Consider the following 20266-nt stretch of genomic DNA (forward strand, 5'->3'; position numbering starts at 1 on the left):
TTACAGACTTCTCAACAGGTTTTCATTGAGTCTCTACTGTGGGGAGACCGTGTAGCAGGGTGCTTCTGAGTCAGACACAACTGTGTCTGAAACCTGCCCCTGGTGGCCTTGCTTGGCACCAGTGCCCACACAGAAGGTACCTGGCATGCAGCAAGTCCTCAATAAACGCTAGCTGCTCCTGGCCAAAGGAGCGCACAAGCACACATCGGTGGGCACATCAGCAAACAGTGAGGGTGTGAGTTGTCCAATGGGGGACGTGAGGCTGGGGAGATGGGGAGCTTTGTCAACCAGCCAGAGAGTCCAGGGCTTGGTGACCCTCAGCGAGAGGTCCCCACTCACAACTGCTCAGCTCAGGGGGACCCTTACCCGGGGTGCACTTCTGATAGCTCCAGGCAGCTCCCAGGAGGACGTGAATGGAGCCGAGGCAAGGAAAGCCTTCAGTGTCTGTGTTCTGGAAGTCCTTCTCAGCCCCAGAAGCCTGGGTGGAGAAGAATGACCACCTCAGCCTGCTGATGGGAGAGACCAGTGGGTCACCTGTAGTTCAGGCCCAGAGATTACAGTGTCTAGAAACTCGAGGTACCCTTGGGATGGGGACTCAGGGCTGGTGGTGGCGTCTGTGCTCACTCAGGGCTGGATGGAGACAGGACACGGGACAGGCAGGGCCATCATGGAGGAGGGAAGGGCCATTCATTCATTCATTTCCCAGGGGCTTCCTGAGTAGGTGCTCCGGGAGGGGGATCTGGGAATGAGGAGACCCCAAGAGGTGCTCCAGCAGGGACAGCGTCCTCAGAGCTGTTTCCTCCTGGGCCTTGGAGAGCTTAGGGCCCCAACAGGCCCCAGGCCTGGGGGGAAGGGCGCGCTGCTTAACGTCAGAAATCCCCTGCATGGCTTTGGATGACCCCCTAGAGCCTCTATTTCCTCATCTGCAAATGGAAAGATAGCACCATTAGCTCTTTTCCCCTAGTGTGAGCTTGAGACATGCAGCAATGAAAGTGCCTTGCGGGGAGTCAAGCCCGCCGGATGGAGGGCTTCCTGTTTTGTGGTCCTGATTCTGTGCATGCAGCACGCAGAGGGCCCCTCCAGGACTGGGTCTTCAGGCGGTCCTGCTCCCCAACATCTTCAGGCCACTGTCTTCTCTCTCTGCTTCCTGAGGGGCAGGCTGGCTGGCCGCACGACCCCCTGGAACCCCAGAGGATGGGGGGGCCCCCCCCACCTCCACGTGCCTCCTCTCCCCTGCCCCTTTTGTGTGCAGCCACCTTGCTTTCCCATTAGTAGACGGTGGCAGGGGAGGTGACAGTTCCTTAAAACAGATTTATGCTCTTGGATGACTTTATGGGTTTTTGCCTTATAAAAACCCAAGAGTTGACATTCTGATTTATCTACTCCTGAGTCAACAGGATGTACCAGATTTAAAGAGATCAAATGCATTGTAATGTTTGTGGTTCCAGTTGTGGATTAGATGAGCTATTATGGAAAGCGCTGCCAAGTAAATATGGCAAAAAAAAAAAAATAATAACAAGGGGATAATTTAAATATGTCTATTAAATTGTATGTTAAGTAAAGTAGCACAAGTGTGGTGCCGAATGTAACTTATTATCTGGAGATTTGGTGTAGTAGATAAAGCTGGAATGATGGTTCTTCTCCCCCCGCCCCTCTTCAGAACACTTAAAAAAAATTTTTTTTTTATTAAGGAAAGAGACTGTAAACTAGGAATTTCAGAGACAGGCGCTTGACTGTGTAACCGTGGTTGTGTGATGACTTATAATATTGAAGGCTCCAAATGATATTTCTCATTTCTTTGCTTTCTATTCCTTGTCACCACGGCAGTAGCCGATCAGATTTCCTGAGATAAATATGCTGCCTGGCTTTTAATGGGATTTCTGTATTGCCAGGAGTTGGCGTGTTCTGATAATAAAAGAACCTAAAAATTGTACATCCCTTAATTGGTAAGAAGAGAGATGTTTTGATGGGCCACAAATGGAAACATTGATTTTTACTGCCTCCGAGCAGTTGCAAGCAGCGTGTCATGCCACGTTCCCCGCCACGGAAGGCGGCAGCTGGCTCTCCGATGAGCTGATTTGTGTTTGCAGGTTCTTGATGTCGGGTGCTTGGAAGTGCGTGTTTTGTGCAGATGGGAGAAATAGATCCCTTATAACATTATCTGTTTCTAAATTGAAATATTTATAGGACTGTGGCTTTCACCTCGAATCGAATGCATTCTTTACTTCGTTTCTCTTCCTTGCTTTGGCGACTAGTCCTTGGGGGTTTAAAGGCTGTGTGCTGAAGGCTTTTTTCTGTAACTGCAGTGTTATGTGCCACACGCACGTGTACACACACGCGGGCACACACACATCTTTACGTATGCGTGTATGTTTGCATCCATCAGTGTCCTTATGCATAATAGAGATTTCTCTATTTAATTCAAATCTGTACTTGTTTCTGGATGGGTAGATTGTTTTCCAGGATGGACTGTAGAAAATATAACACACACTTTGATTTTCCAGTTCGAGTCTCTGTACTTTAATGAGGAAGTTTAATCCACTGACATTTGTTGGGATTACTGTTATATTCTGTGCGTTAGATTTACCATGCATATTTTGCACTGTGACTTACAAGTTCCTGATGTGCCCTATTAATCTCTCAGATTGAGGCTGTGCTCCGTGTCCCCCAGCAGTGCCGGGAAGTGCACTGGACAGGAGTTAGCATGTGGAGTTAAACGTCTGTTGGGTGCCTGGAAGGATGTCAGGTGCCTTACCTATGAAGTGGAAATAACAAAGGTGTCCCTCTCTGTGGACAGGGACAGGAGCACATGATTGCCTGAGCCCCCTTTTAGCACTAGAAAGTGAAAGCCGAGGGAATGGGGCTGTGCATATGTAATCGGGGCTTTGAGAAAGTGTGGAACACTACATGAATCACAAGGCATCGCTATCATGATCATTAAGTCAACTTTGCTGTGCCGCTTAGCCACGTGTCTGCATAGTGCTAAGCGCAGAATAGGTGATTTATTTTACAGAAGTTGAATGATTCCAAAGCTGGCTCTCACTGTCTGGGCTGATCCCAGGGCATGAGTGGGGACTCAGATGCATTTTAGCTTGTGATTTGACTCTCCGTGGTCTTACAAACACACGGGCTTCCTTGGTTCCAGAATCAGGACATGTTTGCAAAGAACAGAGCCAATATCACCACATTGGGAGGCATGCTGTGTGGAAGGTGAACTCGGCTAAGAGATCCCTTGCCCTTAAATTGCAAGGCTTTGGGGAAAACTAAAAGTTTAGATGCATTAGGAGGAGGCTCTGGAGAAGTGCGTAAGAGAATTGGGTTTTCAGGAGACAAAATGCTAAGGCATTTTCACCTCCGTGATGGGTCACGACCCCCAGCATCCATGCTCAGAGGGAAGATGACAGGAAATCCCCCGAGAAGATTTGCACCAAGAATTAAAGAATCTAGTTGAGAATTATGGCACCACATGCTACAAAAAACCCCCATATATTAATACACTGAGAGGTGTCAAGAATAATGGACCCTGGGAGGTAGAGTAATTAAATGTATCTTAATAAATGCTGGGTGATTCTTTTAAAACCCTTTCCCAAGACCCCGTCAGCTGACATGGACTGTATTCTTCCTGTTGGCAGGAGGCCTGGAAGGAGAGCCGGAGTGTGATCGGAAAACCAGCCGTGCGCTGGAAGACAGGAACAGCGTGACAAGTCAAGAGGAGAGAAATGAGGACGATGAAGACATGGAGGATGAGTCAATTTACACCTGCGATCACTGTCAGCAGGACTTCGAGTGTCTGGCAGACCTGACGGACCACCGGGCTCACCGCTGTCCTGGAGGTAATGCTAAATAGCACCGGGATTCTGACAGGTGGTTATACGGATAATTGGACATAGCAACAGCTTGAAGCCTCAAGTGAGATTAAAGAATTAATAATGTAATTTTACAGTTAATGTCATTTTATTGTGGTGTCTTGGGTACCCTGTATCCGCCTTTTAAATAAAATTAAAAATAAAAGCAACAGCTTTCTGGCAAGCAGGGATTCGGTGAGGGGGCCCTGTCGTTGCCTCCCCAAAACTGCAGTCTACAGAATGTGGGCCCTTAGTGGGTAGGGTCTGCACCTTGGATTTCTGGAAGGCCTTTTGGAAACCCAGCGACTAAGAGGTTGTTAGTGCAAAGTGAAGTAGCTTAAGTATGGAAAGGTGCGTGAAGGAGTGGGCTCTGAGGCAGGGCCTGGATGGGACGGGGAGAATTTGAAAGGCCAACAAGAGCTCGTGCATGCAGAGAGGGCCCTGGTTCTACCTCTGTACTTGGTTTCCTGCTTCTCTGAGGAGGAGAGGGGTGGCTGGGAGCTGTTCCGCTAAACCCACCTGTAGCCCTGTTTCCAGTCTTGGCAGCTGCAGGGAAGGTGGCCAAGCCCATGGTTTTACAGGAGCGATTTAAGACATCATGAGTCATGCGTGTCTGGGTCACACGGGATGGATGGAGTGGGAGAGTGGGGGGTGTGTGTTGCCTGGAGCTGTGGCAGTGATGCCACAGGAACAGGGGGCTGACACATCTTCAGGCCCTGAGCAGGGAGTCCAGAGCTATGTTCCTTACACAGCTGTCCCTGACATCTCTCACCACCGTGGCTGTTGATGCAAGACTTTGGATGCCGATTTGTAGGGAGAGGAGCTAAACTCTGAGACCAGTATTCCAAAGGGAACCTGTCATCTGGTTTTTTTGGGGAAATTTGGCTGGTTGGAAGTAGTAGTTTAGTATGCAAAACTCTTGCCTCCTCTACTTTTCATGGCTTTTTTAGAAGCTTGAAAGCCAAGTGTTTGGGGAACTATGAGTTTCCCTCTGGTGACATCTGTACCTGCACAGCCCTGTTTAGACCGAATCCCTGGTTTTCAACCTCTGGAGAAAACATATAACCAAAAACAGTGGACCCTACAGGACTCTTTACAGTTTTGGACTTTTGGGGGGCTCAGCAAACCAAACCCCAGTTATTGGGAATTTGTGGTATTTCAACCACAGGCAGAGGCAACAGCCAACTTAGAAGCTGAGAATCAGAATTGGAAGAGACATATGTGGTTGGCTTTTCAGTGCCCTCATTTCCTGAGGAGGAAATACTGGGGCAGGAGAGGGGATGGTGATGGACTGAGGTCACCCGGGGTTTGGTGGCTGAGCCAGGACCTCTCTAGGACTCTGATCCTGCTTGAGAAAGCAAGAGATGGCCTGTGTGCTTCTTAATTTAGCCCAGAACTGAGGTGGAGTCTTAACGATACGGCGGGAATGAAATATTGTCCCCGACTTGGAAAACAATCAATGAATGGATCTTCTAATTAAAAGTGATTCCCTTTATTTTCTAAGTGTAAAAGAACATGTGGGGCTCAGTTCGCATTAACGCAGTGCCCCTCAGGACTCCTGTGAAGTGACGCCACGTTGAGTCTCTGTGGCTCTTGGAGGGAGGCCTCAGGCCCAGCCCTACTCAGTTCTTTAGAACCGAGGAGATACTCTGTCTCTCTTCACACTTTTGAGAATGGTGGTGTTTCTAGGTGGAGTAGGGCCAACATGAGGCTCTGAGGCTGTGTAGCAGGGTTCTGTGCTGGAAGGAGTAGCTAATTGTGCTTTGGTCCTGGACAGGATTCTTTTCCCAGTGGCTGTCTCTTCTCTCCATAGCCTCAGCCTGGCTGACATCAAGGGAGCTCTGTCTGCAGGGTCTTCAGCCACCGATACTCCTGCCTGCTTCCTAACAGGACCCCGCTAACTACCTCCATGGGGACGTGGGAGCCAGGGATCCCCCAGCCCTGGAGCATCGGAAGGGAGTCAGAAATTCCTTAAAAGAGTATGGGAAATGACCTTGCCTAATAGCATCCCTGAGAAATTCATTACCGCCCAGTGAAGGTGTGACCCAGTCTGGGAGAGTCTCCCTGACATGGAAGAAATATGTGAGGAGCGATTTCCCCCCAGGTCTTAGGTTCTGAGGATTACCCAGTGACAAGATAAACCACTGGGAATTGTGCGCGTATCATTCAAAGCAGGTCCCTACCTAGGCCGCCTGCACGCTCTCTGATCTGCAGTGGTTTCCCCACTGGGTCCCCAGAGAGGTTTCTGGAACTGTTGGGGAGGGTGTTGGGGCCTGTCTGACTGAGGGGGCACTGATACCCACTCCGGTTGGAGCTGTCCACATTAAAAAGTCTTTTATAGATTGGGTTTTAGCATAAGATGTGTGCAAATTGGCTTCTGCTTTAAAAAACTTGGACCTGGCGCAAAAAGGCACCAGTGGGTCGCCAGGGCCAGGCTCTGGGGGCTGCTGGATGCTCACCATCGGTCGTCCGGCCACTGTACGAGGGACAATGCAGGCGGGCAGTGTGGCCAGTGTCCTCCTGGAGGGAAAGGTAGGCTCTCAACAGCCCGACAAAGACCATTTCAGAGAGGGCCCCGCTCTGCTGAGGCTGGGCGGGCTCTGGGTGCTCAGCAGATGTTTCTGAGGGAACAAACAAGTCTTGTTTGGAGGGAAGGCGGGCCCTCTCTGCTTTTGAGAATTTGGGGCCTAAGGGCAGCGCCACCTGTCAATCCCGCTGTCCGCTCTTCCTGGAATGGGAATTAGGCCTTGGGTGTGAACAACACTCGTCCCCCACTCGTCCCCTGCTGGGGGCCGTCACTGCCGGAATGTGGAGACTGCACACCCTTGGCCAAGCAGGTGTGTCCCGGGGAGGTGGGGTGTGTTGGGGGGGGCCCATCTTGAATGGGGTTCTTTTCTAAAACTGCTTCAGCAGGGTGACCTCTTGGCTCTTTCTGTGTGTTTCTGTGGCCGTTGGGGTGGGGGTGGGGCAGCGCCTCGTTCCATCAGACTCTGGAAGAGTAGCTGAGGATCGGAGATTTTCTGAGGTGGTGGGAAGCTCCCCACAAAAGCAGGGGCGGGGGAGACTTCCTGCCAGGATGGCATTGGTGGCATTCAGAGGGGAGGCAAGTCCCGGGACCCTGCACCTAAGAACCCTCACTTGCAGATTCCGGAGCTTGAGAAGGCACCTGCGTCATTGCCCCTTCACAGGAGTGGCTCTGCTGGGGCCAGGAGAGTCTGTCCAAGCGTGGACTTCAGAACCCAGACCTCTTTCTCTCTCTCCCTCCTCTTTCTCCTCGACTTTTTGCTCCCCTGTCTCTCATTTGCATCTGAGGACAAACTGGCCTTAAACCAACAGGGCATCAAACATTGACACAAAATGAGATCAGCCGAGAGCCATCCGCTCCGTGGATGCTCACACCCCCAATAGCTGATTCCTCCTTGTTCTCTTCCACACGCGGCCCACAGAGTGACACGTGTGTACGGGCTTGGCATCGGGGGCACATGCCATTCTGGACTCTGCATTTGTTCACTGCACATGTTCTGAACGGTTCCCAGGCTGCGACATGATCTTCTCCACTTTTCCATTAATCCCTTTTTTGGGTAGGGGAGAGGAGGATCCTTCTTTTTTTTAATACAGCAGCACTCAAGCAGATAAAGCTTGGGTTGCTGGTACTGTGTCCATGTGCTACAAAAATATGAAATTTAGATCGGTCCGCCGGGAGATTAGGATTTCTACAGCAAGAGTGGACAAAGGCTGCCTTGGTGTCTGTGATGGGCCTGTCTGTTCCTCATGGAGCATCATCTGTGGGCACCGGACGAGGAAACGGCCAGAGCATTTGGTGGCTGTCTGAACCGATGATAGAATGTTTCCATTGCTTCAGGCTTTCCTAAGTTGAATGCTGTCAACACGGGGAGTGGGCTAAAGTTTACGTTGACCTGGTTTGTGAAGTGTTGGCCGAGCATGTGTGGACCTTATAAACGGTTGCAGGGGATGTTTTTCATCATCTTCCAGAAGCCCTGAGGACTTCAGTTGCTTTAGAATGTATCTCTGGAAACTTCCTGGGGCACCGTGGAAGCAGGTATGAGAGGTTTGATTTACCCAGGGGCCGATTCCAATATTTTATGTGCTCACTGAAGCAGGTCAGCTGTGGACCTTCCGTGTGGATTCAGGTGGAGTGTTTTACTGCTTTCTCCTACGAATACTACCTTTTAAGGATACTCTGTGATTTACACTGACTGCCGCTTTGGCTTAAATTAATGAAGCTGACTGCCCGAGGACATTTGGGTGCTGGATCCATGCTCTTGTAATGTTCTAGATCCGACTTTTGTAGGGACGCTCTTCCTTGTGTCAGGAAGGGGCTGTCAGCAGGGGTGTGCACTGTGCCAGTCCTGGAACATGGCAGGTCCCTGGGGCCAGAGCACCCGATGGCTTTTGGAAATCCCTAACCTCTTTGACAAAGGCACCACTGGTATGGTTTTGGTTCTCTTCGTAGGTAGGGAAAGACAGATGGAGTCTCTTTAGAAAGACTGAGGTTTCTAACTCTGGGCCTGGCCAGGCACTCTTCTCCGTAGAAGAGAAATTGTCTTCAGGATCAGGGTGGAACCAAGCATTGGTTTCTTTCAACAGGCGCCATTCCCTGATCTCTGACACAGACCAGGCTCCTCACTGGCCGCAGAGAGGCATCCTTGAAGCACACGGGATCCCTGCTGTCCCCCAGGGCTCCCCTGTGGGCAAAGCCTCCCTGATCGCTCTGCCAGCAGCTCCATCCCCAACACAGTGCATGACATGAGTCTGATGCTGCGATTATTCTGCAAGTGTTTTTTTTTTTTTAAGGTTTTATTTATTTATTAGAGAGAGAGAGAGAGAGAGAGAGAGAATGAACAGTGGGGAGGGGCAGAGGGAGAGGGAGAAGCAGACTCAGCCATTGAGTTGGGAGCATGACGCAGGGCTCCATCCCAGGACCCTGGGATCATGACCTGAGCTGAAGGCAGCTGCTTAACTGACTGAGCCACCCGGGCGCCCCCTGCAATAGTTTTTCATGTGTTTATCTCCGGTCTCCCCACTATTGTTGAGCTTCATGAGGCCAAGAGCCATGTCTGTTTTGTTCTCTGTTATGTCCTAGCCCAGTGCCTGGCATGCAGTGGTGCTTCATATGTGCTTGTTGGATGAAGGAATGATCCCACCTAGTCTTCCTGATGGTCCCAGCAGGGTGATCCTACTTTTTACCATTCATCCCCATTTTACACATGAGACAGCTGAGATTCAGAGAGGTAGGGGATCTTGCTGGAGGTTACAGAGCTTGAGCTAAGATTTAAGATCCGAACAGCTCACCCTGAGAACATGGACTGGGGACAGTGAACCATTTTCAACTAAATTCCAGACAGACGTGGCTTTTTTGAATGCTCAACTTAAAAAAAAAAAAAAAAGATGGAGATGGAGAGGGATTTGTTCAAATAGCAACAGCAAAAAAATGTGCTCCCTGTGGGTTAATTTTGCTGCTCCCCCTTCAGCTGCCCCCCACTTCCTGAGGACTGGGACCGAGGAGTATTTCCCCAGCCCCTTCGGAAAGGCAGACCCGCCTTTTCTGGCGAAGGTGAAATGCTGCTGTGTAAAAAGCCGGGTGGAAAGTTAATTACACCCTGGTTTGTTCAGCTGTGGCCAGAGTGACCTGTGGGTCCTAATTACAGGGCTGGGGCTCCGTGAAGGCTGGCACCTTTGCCAGCCTCGTTCCTGTCCGCTGGCTGGCGGGATCCTGCCTTTGTGTGCCGGCTCAGGCCCTTTCTCCCTCTGACAGCATGGGTGGGGGCCCTCCCTGCCTATTGCTCGGGGCGCCCCTCGTCCTGGTTCCATTTGGGCAAAGCAGAGCCGGCCCGGGCCAGCCGCTGGGTGGTGCGCTGCCAAGTGCACAGGTGCAGGGCGCAAGTGCCTTCTGCCCATGGGGAGGGTGCACTGTGCCTTGGTGTCAGCCGGCGTCTCGCAGTGCAAAAGGCCTGGGGGCCTGAGCACAATTAATACCCCCCATGTCAAAAGCTTTCCTGCATGCAAACAGCATCCAGCTAGAAAACACAGAGCAAGGAAGGAGCCTGCTCACGGGAGTCACAGAATGTAGAAAGACCAGGGAACGGACCCAGGAAGCAACAGTGAAATGGTTGGAGAGGACAAACAAACCAGCACACTGAGCTCTGGAGGGACACAAAAGAGACCTCACCAAATGAGAAAGCAGACCTTTTCCTTGGGTGGAAAGACTCGATATCGTAAATAGGTCAGTTTCCCCTGAACAAACCTGTTAACTTCATGTTACTCCCTGAAAGTAACATTGGGATTTGTTTAGACATGGACGAGTTGATTCTAAAGTTCATAAGGAAAGATGGGCATGTGGTGAGACGAAGGACAGTTCTGAACAAGAGGAGCGATGGGAAAGGCTGGGTAACCAGACCAGATTTTATTTTGTTTTGTTTTATTTTATTTTATTATTTTATTTTAATTATTTTATTTTATTTATTTATTTTTAAGATTCTATTTATTCATGAGAGACAGAGAGACAGAGACACAGGCAGAGGGAGAAGCAGGCTCCATGCAGGGGGCCCGATGTGGGACTCGATCCTGGGATTCTGGGATCATGCACTGGGCCAAAGGTAGACGCTCAACCACTGAGCCACCCAGGGATCCCCAGACCAGATTTTAAAACACATCCTGAAGCCGTAGGAATCTAAGTGGTGTGGAACAGATGAGTGGCACGGGAAAGAGCAGAAAGGGACGTGAAATAGAGCTGGAAATTCAGTGTTTGAGAGAGGTGTCCTTGCATATCCGTGGAGGACCGATGGATCACTCAGTAACTGGGGTTGGGGTGATGTGGTAACCATCCTGGAGAAAGGAAATTGGATCCCTGTCCTCCTAAAGCCAGAGCAAATCCCAAATGGATCAGAAATCTAAACAGAAAAAGAAAACTTGAAGACACTAAGGGAAAACATAAGTGGGTTTTAAAAAAATATGATACGATCAGAGTGGGGAAGCCTTTTCTAAATATAACCATAAACCCAGAAGCCATAAAACAAAAGACAAAATATTCAACCACATAAAAATAAAACATTTCTGCATTGCCAAAACCACAGTAAATCAAACCAAAGACACATATTGCAGGCAAAAGATATTTTTCCTTAATGTGTAAAGGAGCTCCTACCAACACTAAGAAAATAACCAATAAATCAACAGGAAAGCAGGATGAAGTCTGGGCTGCCTGAGGTCAGGACCTGTTCAGAATAGCTGGTGCCATGCTGGTCTTCAGAGACTTTGAATATCTCTCGTGCACAAAGGACAGAAGTGGAACCAGGAAAAGATACACCAGTGAGATCTTACACAGTTAGGAAGAGTGGGAATAGGAGAAGAGTAAGAAGAGGAGAACTATGATTTTTTAAAGATTTATTTATTTATTTGAGAGAGAGCATGTGTGAGAGCTAGTTCCCCAAGGAGGTGGGGGTGAGGGCAGAGGGAGAGGGATAGAGAATCCTAAGCAGACCTCCAGGTCAGCTTGGAGCCCCACGCAGGGCTCAGTCTCACAACTCTGAAATCATGACCTGAGCCCAAATTGAGAGCTGGATGCTTAACAGGGACAGAGCCACCTAGGTGTGCCAAGAACTGTAAATCTAAGCCACAAGAAACTACCTACTATTATTAAACTGCCAGGTTGGCAAAGACGTTTAGTAACCCCTTGTGTGGTGAGGACATGTATCCTTGATGCCAAGGTTTGGGATCCTGTTCTCTTTGTCTCCAGATTGCCTTGGCCTATAGACAGAACATGTGGTAGGTGTTCAAGAAAAGTTTGCTGATCTTGTTCCCAAGGGGGCCACAGCCTTTGTGAGGTAAGAGCTGTCAGCAGTAAGGCCCACAGTGGCAAGGCCATGGCTCTTAGGTATGAGGTTGTAAGAATAAAGACTCCATGAACCATGCCTGGACATAGTAGATCTTCAATTAATGAATCTTCAGAAGGAGGGGGAATTACAGAAGAAGAGATGATTACTCATTGAACAAGTATTGAGTATGTGCTATGTATATGGAGGGACCCTTCTGGGTGCTGGGGAGGTAGGAACTGTTTATTTAAATAAAGGGTAACTCAGTGGAGAGGGTATTCACTTCACAAAAGCATTCTCTGACTTGTAAGATGTCAAAGTGCTCTAGGTGGCCTTTAAATAGATGGCTTCCCCGGTGCCTAAAAGATGCTTCCAAGGGCACCTGGGTGGCTCAGTCTGCTAAGCGTCCAACTCTAGGTTTCAGCTCAGGTTGTGATCTCAGGGTCATGAGATCAAGCCCTGAGTTGGGCTCCACGCTAAGCTGGGAGTCTACTGGACATTCTCTCTCTCCCTCTACCCCCTCCCTCCACCCGTGTTTGTGCACGCTGTCATGCTCTCTCTCTCTTTCTCAAAAAATAAATAAAAGATGCTGACATGTACTGAGATGTCATGCCCCACAGCTCTCTAAGAAGATGCTAACTGTGTGTGCTGCCCTGCTACTGTGCTGCCATTTTGGAGGAAAGCGGATGGGCAGGGTGAGGACCTGGCCAGTCTGGGTCTGCCTGGCCTGTGGTGGGATCAGAACCTTCCCTAAATTGCCTGCTCCCTGCCCTCTGAGTTGCCCATTAGAAGGTGCCTGGGAAGCCGGTGGGCTGCGTGGAACCGTGATTCTCTCTGGTCTCGGGCAGCTGTGCCCTGACTCCTGGTGGTCATGTGAAGGGGAGTTGTTTTTCAGATGCTTGTGTAATTATTCACCTCCCATGCCGCCCACAGGTTTATAGAATGTGTCCCCCTTGACGTGGTTATATAGACTGAATGCTGCTATCACATTGTGGGTCTCTCCAAAAATTGGACACCAAATCTAACAATATAGAAGGCAGGGATTGAGATGGGAATAATCCATATCTCACTTGGTTTCCATGGGAAACAGAGTGTCCGTACGTGTGTTCTGAGGTTCCCGAGGGCTCTCCAAAGTGGAGAGGATCCTTTCCTGCTTTCCCACCCAGCTTGCATGACTATACCTCAATGAGTTTCTGAATCATTGTGCCAAAAGGTGGATTCTTTTGTGTCTGGGGGGTGGAATTCAGGTGTGGTGCCTGACACAGGGAAGGTGTCTGTGACCCCCTGGGATGAGCCTCAATGAGGGGGCCCTGGAGAAGCCTTGGGAGCCTGAAGGAGAGGTCTGGGACTGGCCCAGTCTGGATCTTGGTTTCTTCTCCTTCCCTGGCAGCAGCCAAGCCTTCCACTGGCTTCCTGTTGTGAAGGCCAGAATGTACACCTAGTGGGACCTCAAGGTCCTGGGAGGAAAAGGCAAACCCCAAGATGGCCTTCAGGCTGGTTGCATGTATATTTCTGAGTCTAGCCTGCTGTCATCCATTTCAGCCTGGAAGTTTCCAGAAGGCACATGTCATGCCAGTAAATTGTGATACCATACCTGCTATGAGCCTGGGGCTGTGTGTGTGTGTGTGTGTGTGTGAAAGAGACAGAGAGAGAGAGAGGCAGAGACTCTCTACTAACAAGAAATGTATAATCTAGATGCAAAGCGAAGTTACCATGATCCTTTGGGTTGCCCAGCACATAATAGGTCCTCAATTAACATGCTATCTGCATACTGAACTCTAGCTGACAAGCCAAGAAAAGCAGATTCATGGCTCAGGAAACTGAGAACCAAGGCTGACTTCAAGCATGACCCTCTGAAGACATGCCCCAGTGCTGTCTTTATAAACCCCATCACTAGGTGTTCAGAGGCAGAGGTGCCATCTCCAGGCTTCCACCCTCCAGCCACAGAGAAACAGCAGCCTCTTCCCAGTTGCCAGGACAGAATTCCTAAGTTTGACTAATCATGGAGCAGCCACGACCAAGGCTTAGCCCCAAAATCATCACTGAGGCAGTGGGGAGACAGACATGCATATTAGCTAGGCTCGGGGTGGTGGGAGTCGGGAGGACCTCCATACAGACCATTGACACTGAGAACTGGGGAGAAGGCTCCCAGGATGGTACCAGGAAACACGGATGAATATCTTCTGTTGGAAGAAGGAGTGATATGCAGGCAAATATGGAAGAGTTCAATAGTTGAATCAATGCCAGTTTGCCATATCAGTGGTTAAGTCCATTCACTTTGCTCTTGATGGGATCTAACCATCTCAGTCAAAGTTTTATTTTATTTTATTTTATTTTATTTTATTTTATTTTATTTTATTTTAAATATTTTATTTATTTATTCATGAGAGACACACAGAGAGAGAAGAGACATAGGCAGAAGGAGAAGCGGGCTTCCTGTGGGGAGCCTGAATGCAGGACTTGATCTCAGGACCCCGGGATCACACTCTGAACCAAAGGCAAACGCTCAACCACTGAGCCACCCAGGTGCCCCATCATTTAAGGAGGCAGGTTCCTTAAAGATCACCTTGCTCAGCACCTTCTTTTTTTTCTTTTTAAGGAATTTTTGTTTTTAGATTTTATGTATTTATTCAGAGACACAGAGAGAGAATGAGAGGCAGAGACACAGGTGGAGGGAGAAGCAGGCTCCATGCAGAGAGCCCGACATGGGACTTGATCCAGGGTCTCCAGGATCACACCCTGGGCTGCAGGCGGCGCTAAACCGCTGTGCCACCGGGACTGCCCTGCTTAGCACCTTCTAACCTTACTCTCAAACCCTTATTCTCAGCATAGCTAGTGTATAAAGCCAATAAATAATAAATAAATAAAGTAATAATAAATAAATAAAGTAGAGCGCTCTGTGAAAGGGTGTTGCAGATTCTGAGCTCTGCCTACCTCTCTCCTCCCGCCCTGTCAGCCTGTTCAGGAGCCCCTCAGGCAGTGTAAAAGCCTAGACGGGGGCTGGGCTCTTCAGTGAGGTAGGACTTGTCCAAGGTCACACAGGGAGGTATTGGCTTACTGGGTGTGCCTTCCCTCCTTCTCCAGGAGGTAGCTGATAATACCTGAGAGGCAGTGCACCTGCCGGATGGACAGAGGACTGGTGCTGGACCCATAAACCTCATATCATTTGGACTGGACTTTTTCTTTACTTCTTCCAGGGGAGTGACTTTGACCCTTGAATTCTTATAAACTTGGTGGAAGTTGTTCCCCTACTTTGGGGGGGACCCACTGAAGCTGGCCTACCCTCCTTTCTTGGTTCTTTGAGGGACAGAGTTCTGGGAGAGGACCAATCATGCATACCCTGGTGGCATTGCCTGGCTGCTGGGCCTCCAGGACATTGTTTCCAGGCCTTGGGCCTAGGCCAGACAGAGGCTGGGGCAGCCATCCGGTTGGTCTGGCCTTGAGGCTTGAGTGGCCCAGGTGCCCAGATGGGGTGGAGAAGCAGCTGTGAAACCCAGGGGTGACCCAAAGTCACATCATTCACCATCAGCTTCAGGGGGAAGGAAGAGGGACAGATAAGGTATCCCAAAATTGCAATAACAAGATTTTTTTCTCTCTTCTATAGGTATTTCAATAATAAATGTTTCCCCCCAATGTATACATATATAGCTCTGAAATCTCAGCATCACCGAGCAAACCCAGGGTCAGTTATGTGGCGCTCTGGTCACGCCTTTTCCCATCAGGACTACGGTTTCATTAGTGCAGCCCTCCTTGCTCTTGCCTGCCTCCTCTATCACTGCCGGTCAGGATACATAGGGACCAGAGCCCCTCGGAGGAGCCCTCGTGCTTTTCTCTTGGAGGTGCGAGCATGATTTCCTCATTCTGTTGGGCATAGAGACCTGAAAATTGTGTTTCCTGAGTAATCAATCTAGGTTTCCTCCAATTTGACGTTTGAAAAGCTTTGAGAAAAGCCTGTAGGTGAAGACTGGAGTGGCCTGCAGCTGGATCCTGACCAGGTTTTGGGGTAAAAGGGGCAACCAGAGAGTATTGTTCTCCGAGTCCTTTTTATAGCTGGAAGCTATCGATGGTCTTGCCTGGTGCCTTACTTAGACCACAATTCTCAGCACCCAAAAGAACAAAGCAACCTACCTGTCAAAAGAAAAACGTGTTCCTTAGAACCACAGTACCCCCTGGCATGTATTCATTCAGAAACAGAGTGATCCTTTAAAGTACCTACTGTGGGGGCACATGGGTGGCTCAGTGGTTGAGCATCTGCCTTTGGCTCAGATCGTGATCCTGGGTCCTGGGATCGGGTCCTGCATTGGGCTCCCTGCAGGGAGCCTGCTTCTCCCTCTGCCTCTCTCTCCGTGTTTCTCGTGAATAAATAAATAGAATCTTTTTTATTTATTTTTATTTTTTATTTATTTATGATAGTCACAGAGAGAGAGAGAGAGAGAGAGAGAGAGAGAGGCAGAGACATAGGCAGAGGGAGAAGCAGGCTCCATGCACCGGGAGCCCGACGTGGGATTTGATCCCGGGTCTCCAGGATCGCGCCCTGGGCCAAAGGCAGGCGCTAAACCGCTGTGCCACCCAGGGTTCCCTAGAATCTTTTTTAAAAAAGGCACCTACTATGAGCTCGGAACAATTTTAGACACGGGGTTAGAGTAGTGAGTGAAACGGACAGTAGCTTCTGGCCTTCTGGAGCTTACATTTTATAGCACCTGGTCCCTCACTGGCTTTGGCCATGAGATTCTTCAACTGACCTGTATGTAGTTATTTTGTTCTAAAGAACCGCTTGGTTCCCTCCGTGGTGTAGCTGAGTGCTGGCCAAGGCCCATGTGAGCAGTATGAACGGGGAGAACAAGTAGCGGGTTCCCTGCCAACACGGTTAGTGTGCTCGGAGTCGGAGGCTGTGTCAGCATAAGCGGGACGAGGAGGTGAGCGCTCTGTCCTGCATGCTGCTGGAGAGACCAGCACTCGGAGGGGTTCAGGGGAAGATGGACGAGGGGAGGCCTCAAAGCCATGCTTGCAGTTTGGGAAGTTAGGCTTCTCGGTAGCTGGTGTCAGAAAACTAAACCTTTGCTTAAATCAAGTAGGGGAATTTAGCAGCGCATGTAAGTAGGAATTCCGGATCTGGTTAGTTAGGACTAGCTTCAGGTGCTGCTAAATCCAGGGATCCTGGCGAAGGCCTTGGAACCCCGTCAATGCTCTGTTGGCTTTTGGCTCAGGCCGAATGAAGTGCTCCAAATGGCACCCAGAGATGTTCCCCAGAGGAAATGAGGGTGCTGCTAGCAGAAGAGAGGGAATGGTTGCTATTGGGTAGCATCAGCCTCAAGAGGGAAGGAGCCATTTATGCCATTTAAGCAGAGTCCAGAGTAGGTAACCTGACCTCAGGGGTAGGCATGAGCTTGGCCAGTCCCACCAGTGCAGCTGCCATCTGTTCCAGTGGTTGATATTTTTACTCTCACTTTGGGATAAAATGTATGAATGGAGGGGGCTGAGCAGTGGGAGCTCTGGTCATAGGTGTGCATCAAAGCGGTGGGGGAGCAAGGATGACATACCCCAGCCCCTCTCTCCACTCCTGCAATCTTGGTACTCTAAGGGACAGAGCCAAGACCAACTCAGGGCCACAGGGACACTCATTCTGGCCCACATATAAAGAGGTGGCAACCTGGAGATGACCCATCAGATGGCTGCAGGGGTAGGGGAGTGGGATGTAGGGGTGGGGCTCAAGGGCCAGCACTGGTTGAGTTTTTAGGTCCCTCCGAACCTTGAGATCCTATGATAGGCATCCCTAAAATGACACCCTAAACACAGGAAAATAAAGAACATCCCCAAACAAAATGAGAAATCAACCAAATATATCTCCCGCTGGCTAGGGCGTGTGGTTCAAGGAGTGCAGCCAGCAGGGGACTAGCCTGGTCTGGCCTTAGAGAGGGAGGTAGCAACTGCTTGTGCTGCCGTGGCAAAGGCTGTGGTGGTGCTGGGGTGGGGGACATGGACAGGGATGGGGGTGAGGATGGGGGCGGGGGCGGTTCAGAACGGGAAAGGAGCAAGAAAATCTGAAATTTAACTCTGGCACTGGTCTAAAATAAAGCTGAACTATTGGTTGAGTGTTTTGGCAGTGTTTTTGAACACTGTGTGTGCCAGCTCAGGGAAAAAATGTACAGGGGATTATAAAATGCTTCATTTTGTGTTAAACAGTTTTATTTTGGAGTTGACTGGCTAGAATTTGGCTGCTTTTGGAAATGACATCATTGCTCTGGGGAGGGGGGCATCTGGGAAGACTGAGGCTGTGGGGCAGCTGTGCAGGTGGTGGTGGTGGTGGTGGTGGGTGGCCACTGGCTTGAGGGGAGCACACGCACCCTGGCCCTTCCCCCACCCTGCCTCCTTGGGTGCCGGAAGTCTCAGCCTCACCAAGTGGTTGGCTGTGCGTGTCTTGGCCTCACTAAGTGGCAGAGGGTGATAAGGTCAGATCTCCTGGAGCAGGTCTGACCCCTCTGAGGCCTGGTAGGGGCTGGGTGGTGAGGTGGCAGGAAGGTGGCTGAGGGCAGGGGTAGGGGGCCCGGAGAGGAGAGATGGTTGGCGACTGCCTGTGGCCTTCCAGCTCCTTCCCAGCACCAGTTCCTGGGCAGTTTCAACCTGACTCTGCCCCTCTCCTGGTGCACTTAGAATGAATCCATTTCGCTGACCTGGGCCGGCCTCTCCTGGCCTATCTAACTTCCAGTCCATTCTTCCTCTTGAGTCTTGGAAAGGCCATGCTTATTCCTGCCACAGGACCTTTGTACTACCTCTCCTCTCCACCTGGATGCTCTTTCAGGTTTTCACAAGGACAGCTCCTTCTCTTCCTTTTGGGGCTTAGCTCCAGTGAGTGTCACTTGCACAGGAGTGGCCCTCTTAGATGCCTCTGATCCCCAGCTAGAGTTGCTCTTCTTCACTGCCTATCACATCATGCCATTCGACTTCCTTCCTGGCAGTTCGTTTTAGTTCACATTTTCTTCTTGATTGGCTTTTCTGGTTATTGTCTTTGCTATAAGAAGGGGACCCTCTTGAGAAGAGTGTCCTGCCTTATCTTTCTCATGCTTGTATCTGCCTCTGGCCTAACACAGGGCCCAGCACATAGTAGGTGCTCAGGAAATATTTATTTATTTATTATTGTTTTTTAAAAAGATTTTATTCATCTGACAGAGAGAGAGAGAGAGAGAGAGCACAAGCAGGGGTAGTGGCAGGCAGAGGGAGAGGGAGAAGCAGGCTTCTCGCCAAGCAGAGAGCCCAATGCAGAGCTTGATCCCAGGACCCTGGGACCATGACCAGAGCATAAGGCAGATGCCTAACCGACTGAGCCACCCAGGTGTCCCAAGGAAATATTTATTTATTTATTTATTTATTTATTTATTTATTTATTTTCCAAGGAAATATTTATTGAATGATTAGTTTGAAGTGGTGCAGGTGCTGGCAGGTTGTTGCATTTGTCACTCCAGTGAGTGGCTAAGGACCAGGAATTCTTGTGGACAGTCTCCTGTGGTCTGGCGAGGATCCTTGTTCCTCTCAAATGCCACCAAGCCACACCTCCTGCAACCTCCCCTTCTTCCTCAGAAGCTCTTCTTCCCACCTGCTTCCTAGGACTGTCAAACTAGAGGGTGTTTTCTGCTCTTCCAGGGGATAGGGATGTTTTACATTCTGGACCTCTAGTTTTTTTTTATGAAGTCCCTACTATATGCCAAGCCCAGCTCAGGGAAAAAAATGCCAGGAAAAAAAATAGGTGTTAGGGACATAGCAGGTCTCTGCCCTCAGGAAGCTTTAATGCTGGTGGAGGAGTCGGATACTAAAGCGGTAGATGGACAAATGCGAAAGGACCCCTGGGATACCCATGGGAGAGCATGGGAAGACCCTAAGGTCCCCCGGGGGTGGTTTGGGGAGCACTGGTGGAGTGGCAGAGAAGAAACCCAGAGGTGGGTTTTGGAAGTGTCTGCATCTCGTGGGGTCCAGCCAGGGTGATTTGTTTTCCCCGCAGAAGGGGAGGCAGAGGTGCTGGGAGAAGTGCTGAGTCACAGAGGGAAGGTCCTGGGGAGTCCGGGGCAGAAGGGGAGTGAGTACCTAAGGAGGTCTTGCCCTCTGACCACCTTTGCCACAGGCCACTTGCCTCATCACTGATATTTTTGGTTTTGTTTTTTTAATCTCTTGTCACTCTCACTGATGACATATTTTACACCGCATCCTCTAACGGCTTTTTATCACCATCTTCACAAACACCTTGTGTCGACACATTTACTTAAAAATTGTTTAAAAGATACCCCCTTAGTCAGGGTCCCAGTAGAAAACAGATGGTACATTCAAGCGAGGTAATTGAAGAACATTTAATGAAGGGTCCTTTACGGAGGTGGGTAGGCCGATGGGAAGCTGATAGGGATGGGGAGCCTTTTCAGGACATCCTGGCCAATGTTGGAGAAGCTAATGAGGCGCGGTAAGGAGCTTTTGCTAGAACCTGGAGACGGCTGCCCCTGTAGGAAAGCTCCCTGGTGATGGGCAACCTGTGGCAGGCCAGGGAGCTTGCCAGGAGAATGAATACCCCGACTCTGTCCCCTCCTAACCTCCAGTCTCTGAACCTAAGAG

General features: G+C 49.9%; 1 protein-coding gene across 3 annotated transcripts in view; it reads left to right on the top strand.

Annotated features, from left to right (window-relative positions):
* ZNF423 (zinc finger protein 423) overlaps positions 1–20266 on the top strand; it is a 334278-nt gene that overhangs the window by 110513 nt on the left and 203499 nt on the right. For all 3 annotated transcript variants that reach the window (XM_077898497.1, XM_077898496.1, XM_077898498.1), the window contains exon 3: positions 3633–3833. In XM_077898497.1, coding sequence (XP_077754623.1) covers positions 3633–3833 — 201 coding nt within the window. The remainder of the gene's footprint in view (positions 1–3632; positions 3834–20266) is intronic.

This window comes from Canis aureus, chromosome 5 (genome assembly GCF_053574225.1).
Source record: "Canis aureus isolate CA01 chromosome 5, VMU_Caureus_v.1.0, whole genome shotgun sequence".
NCBI classification, from domain to species: domain Eukaryota; kingdom Metazoa; phylum Chordata; class Mammalia; order Carnivora; family Canidae; genus Canis; species Canis aureus.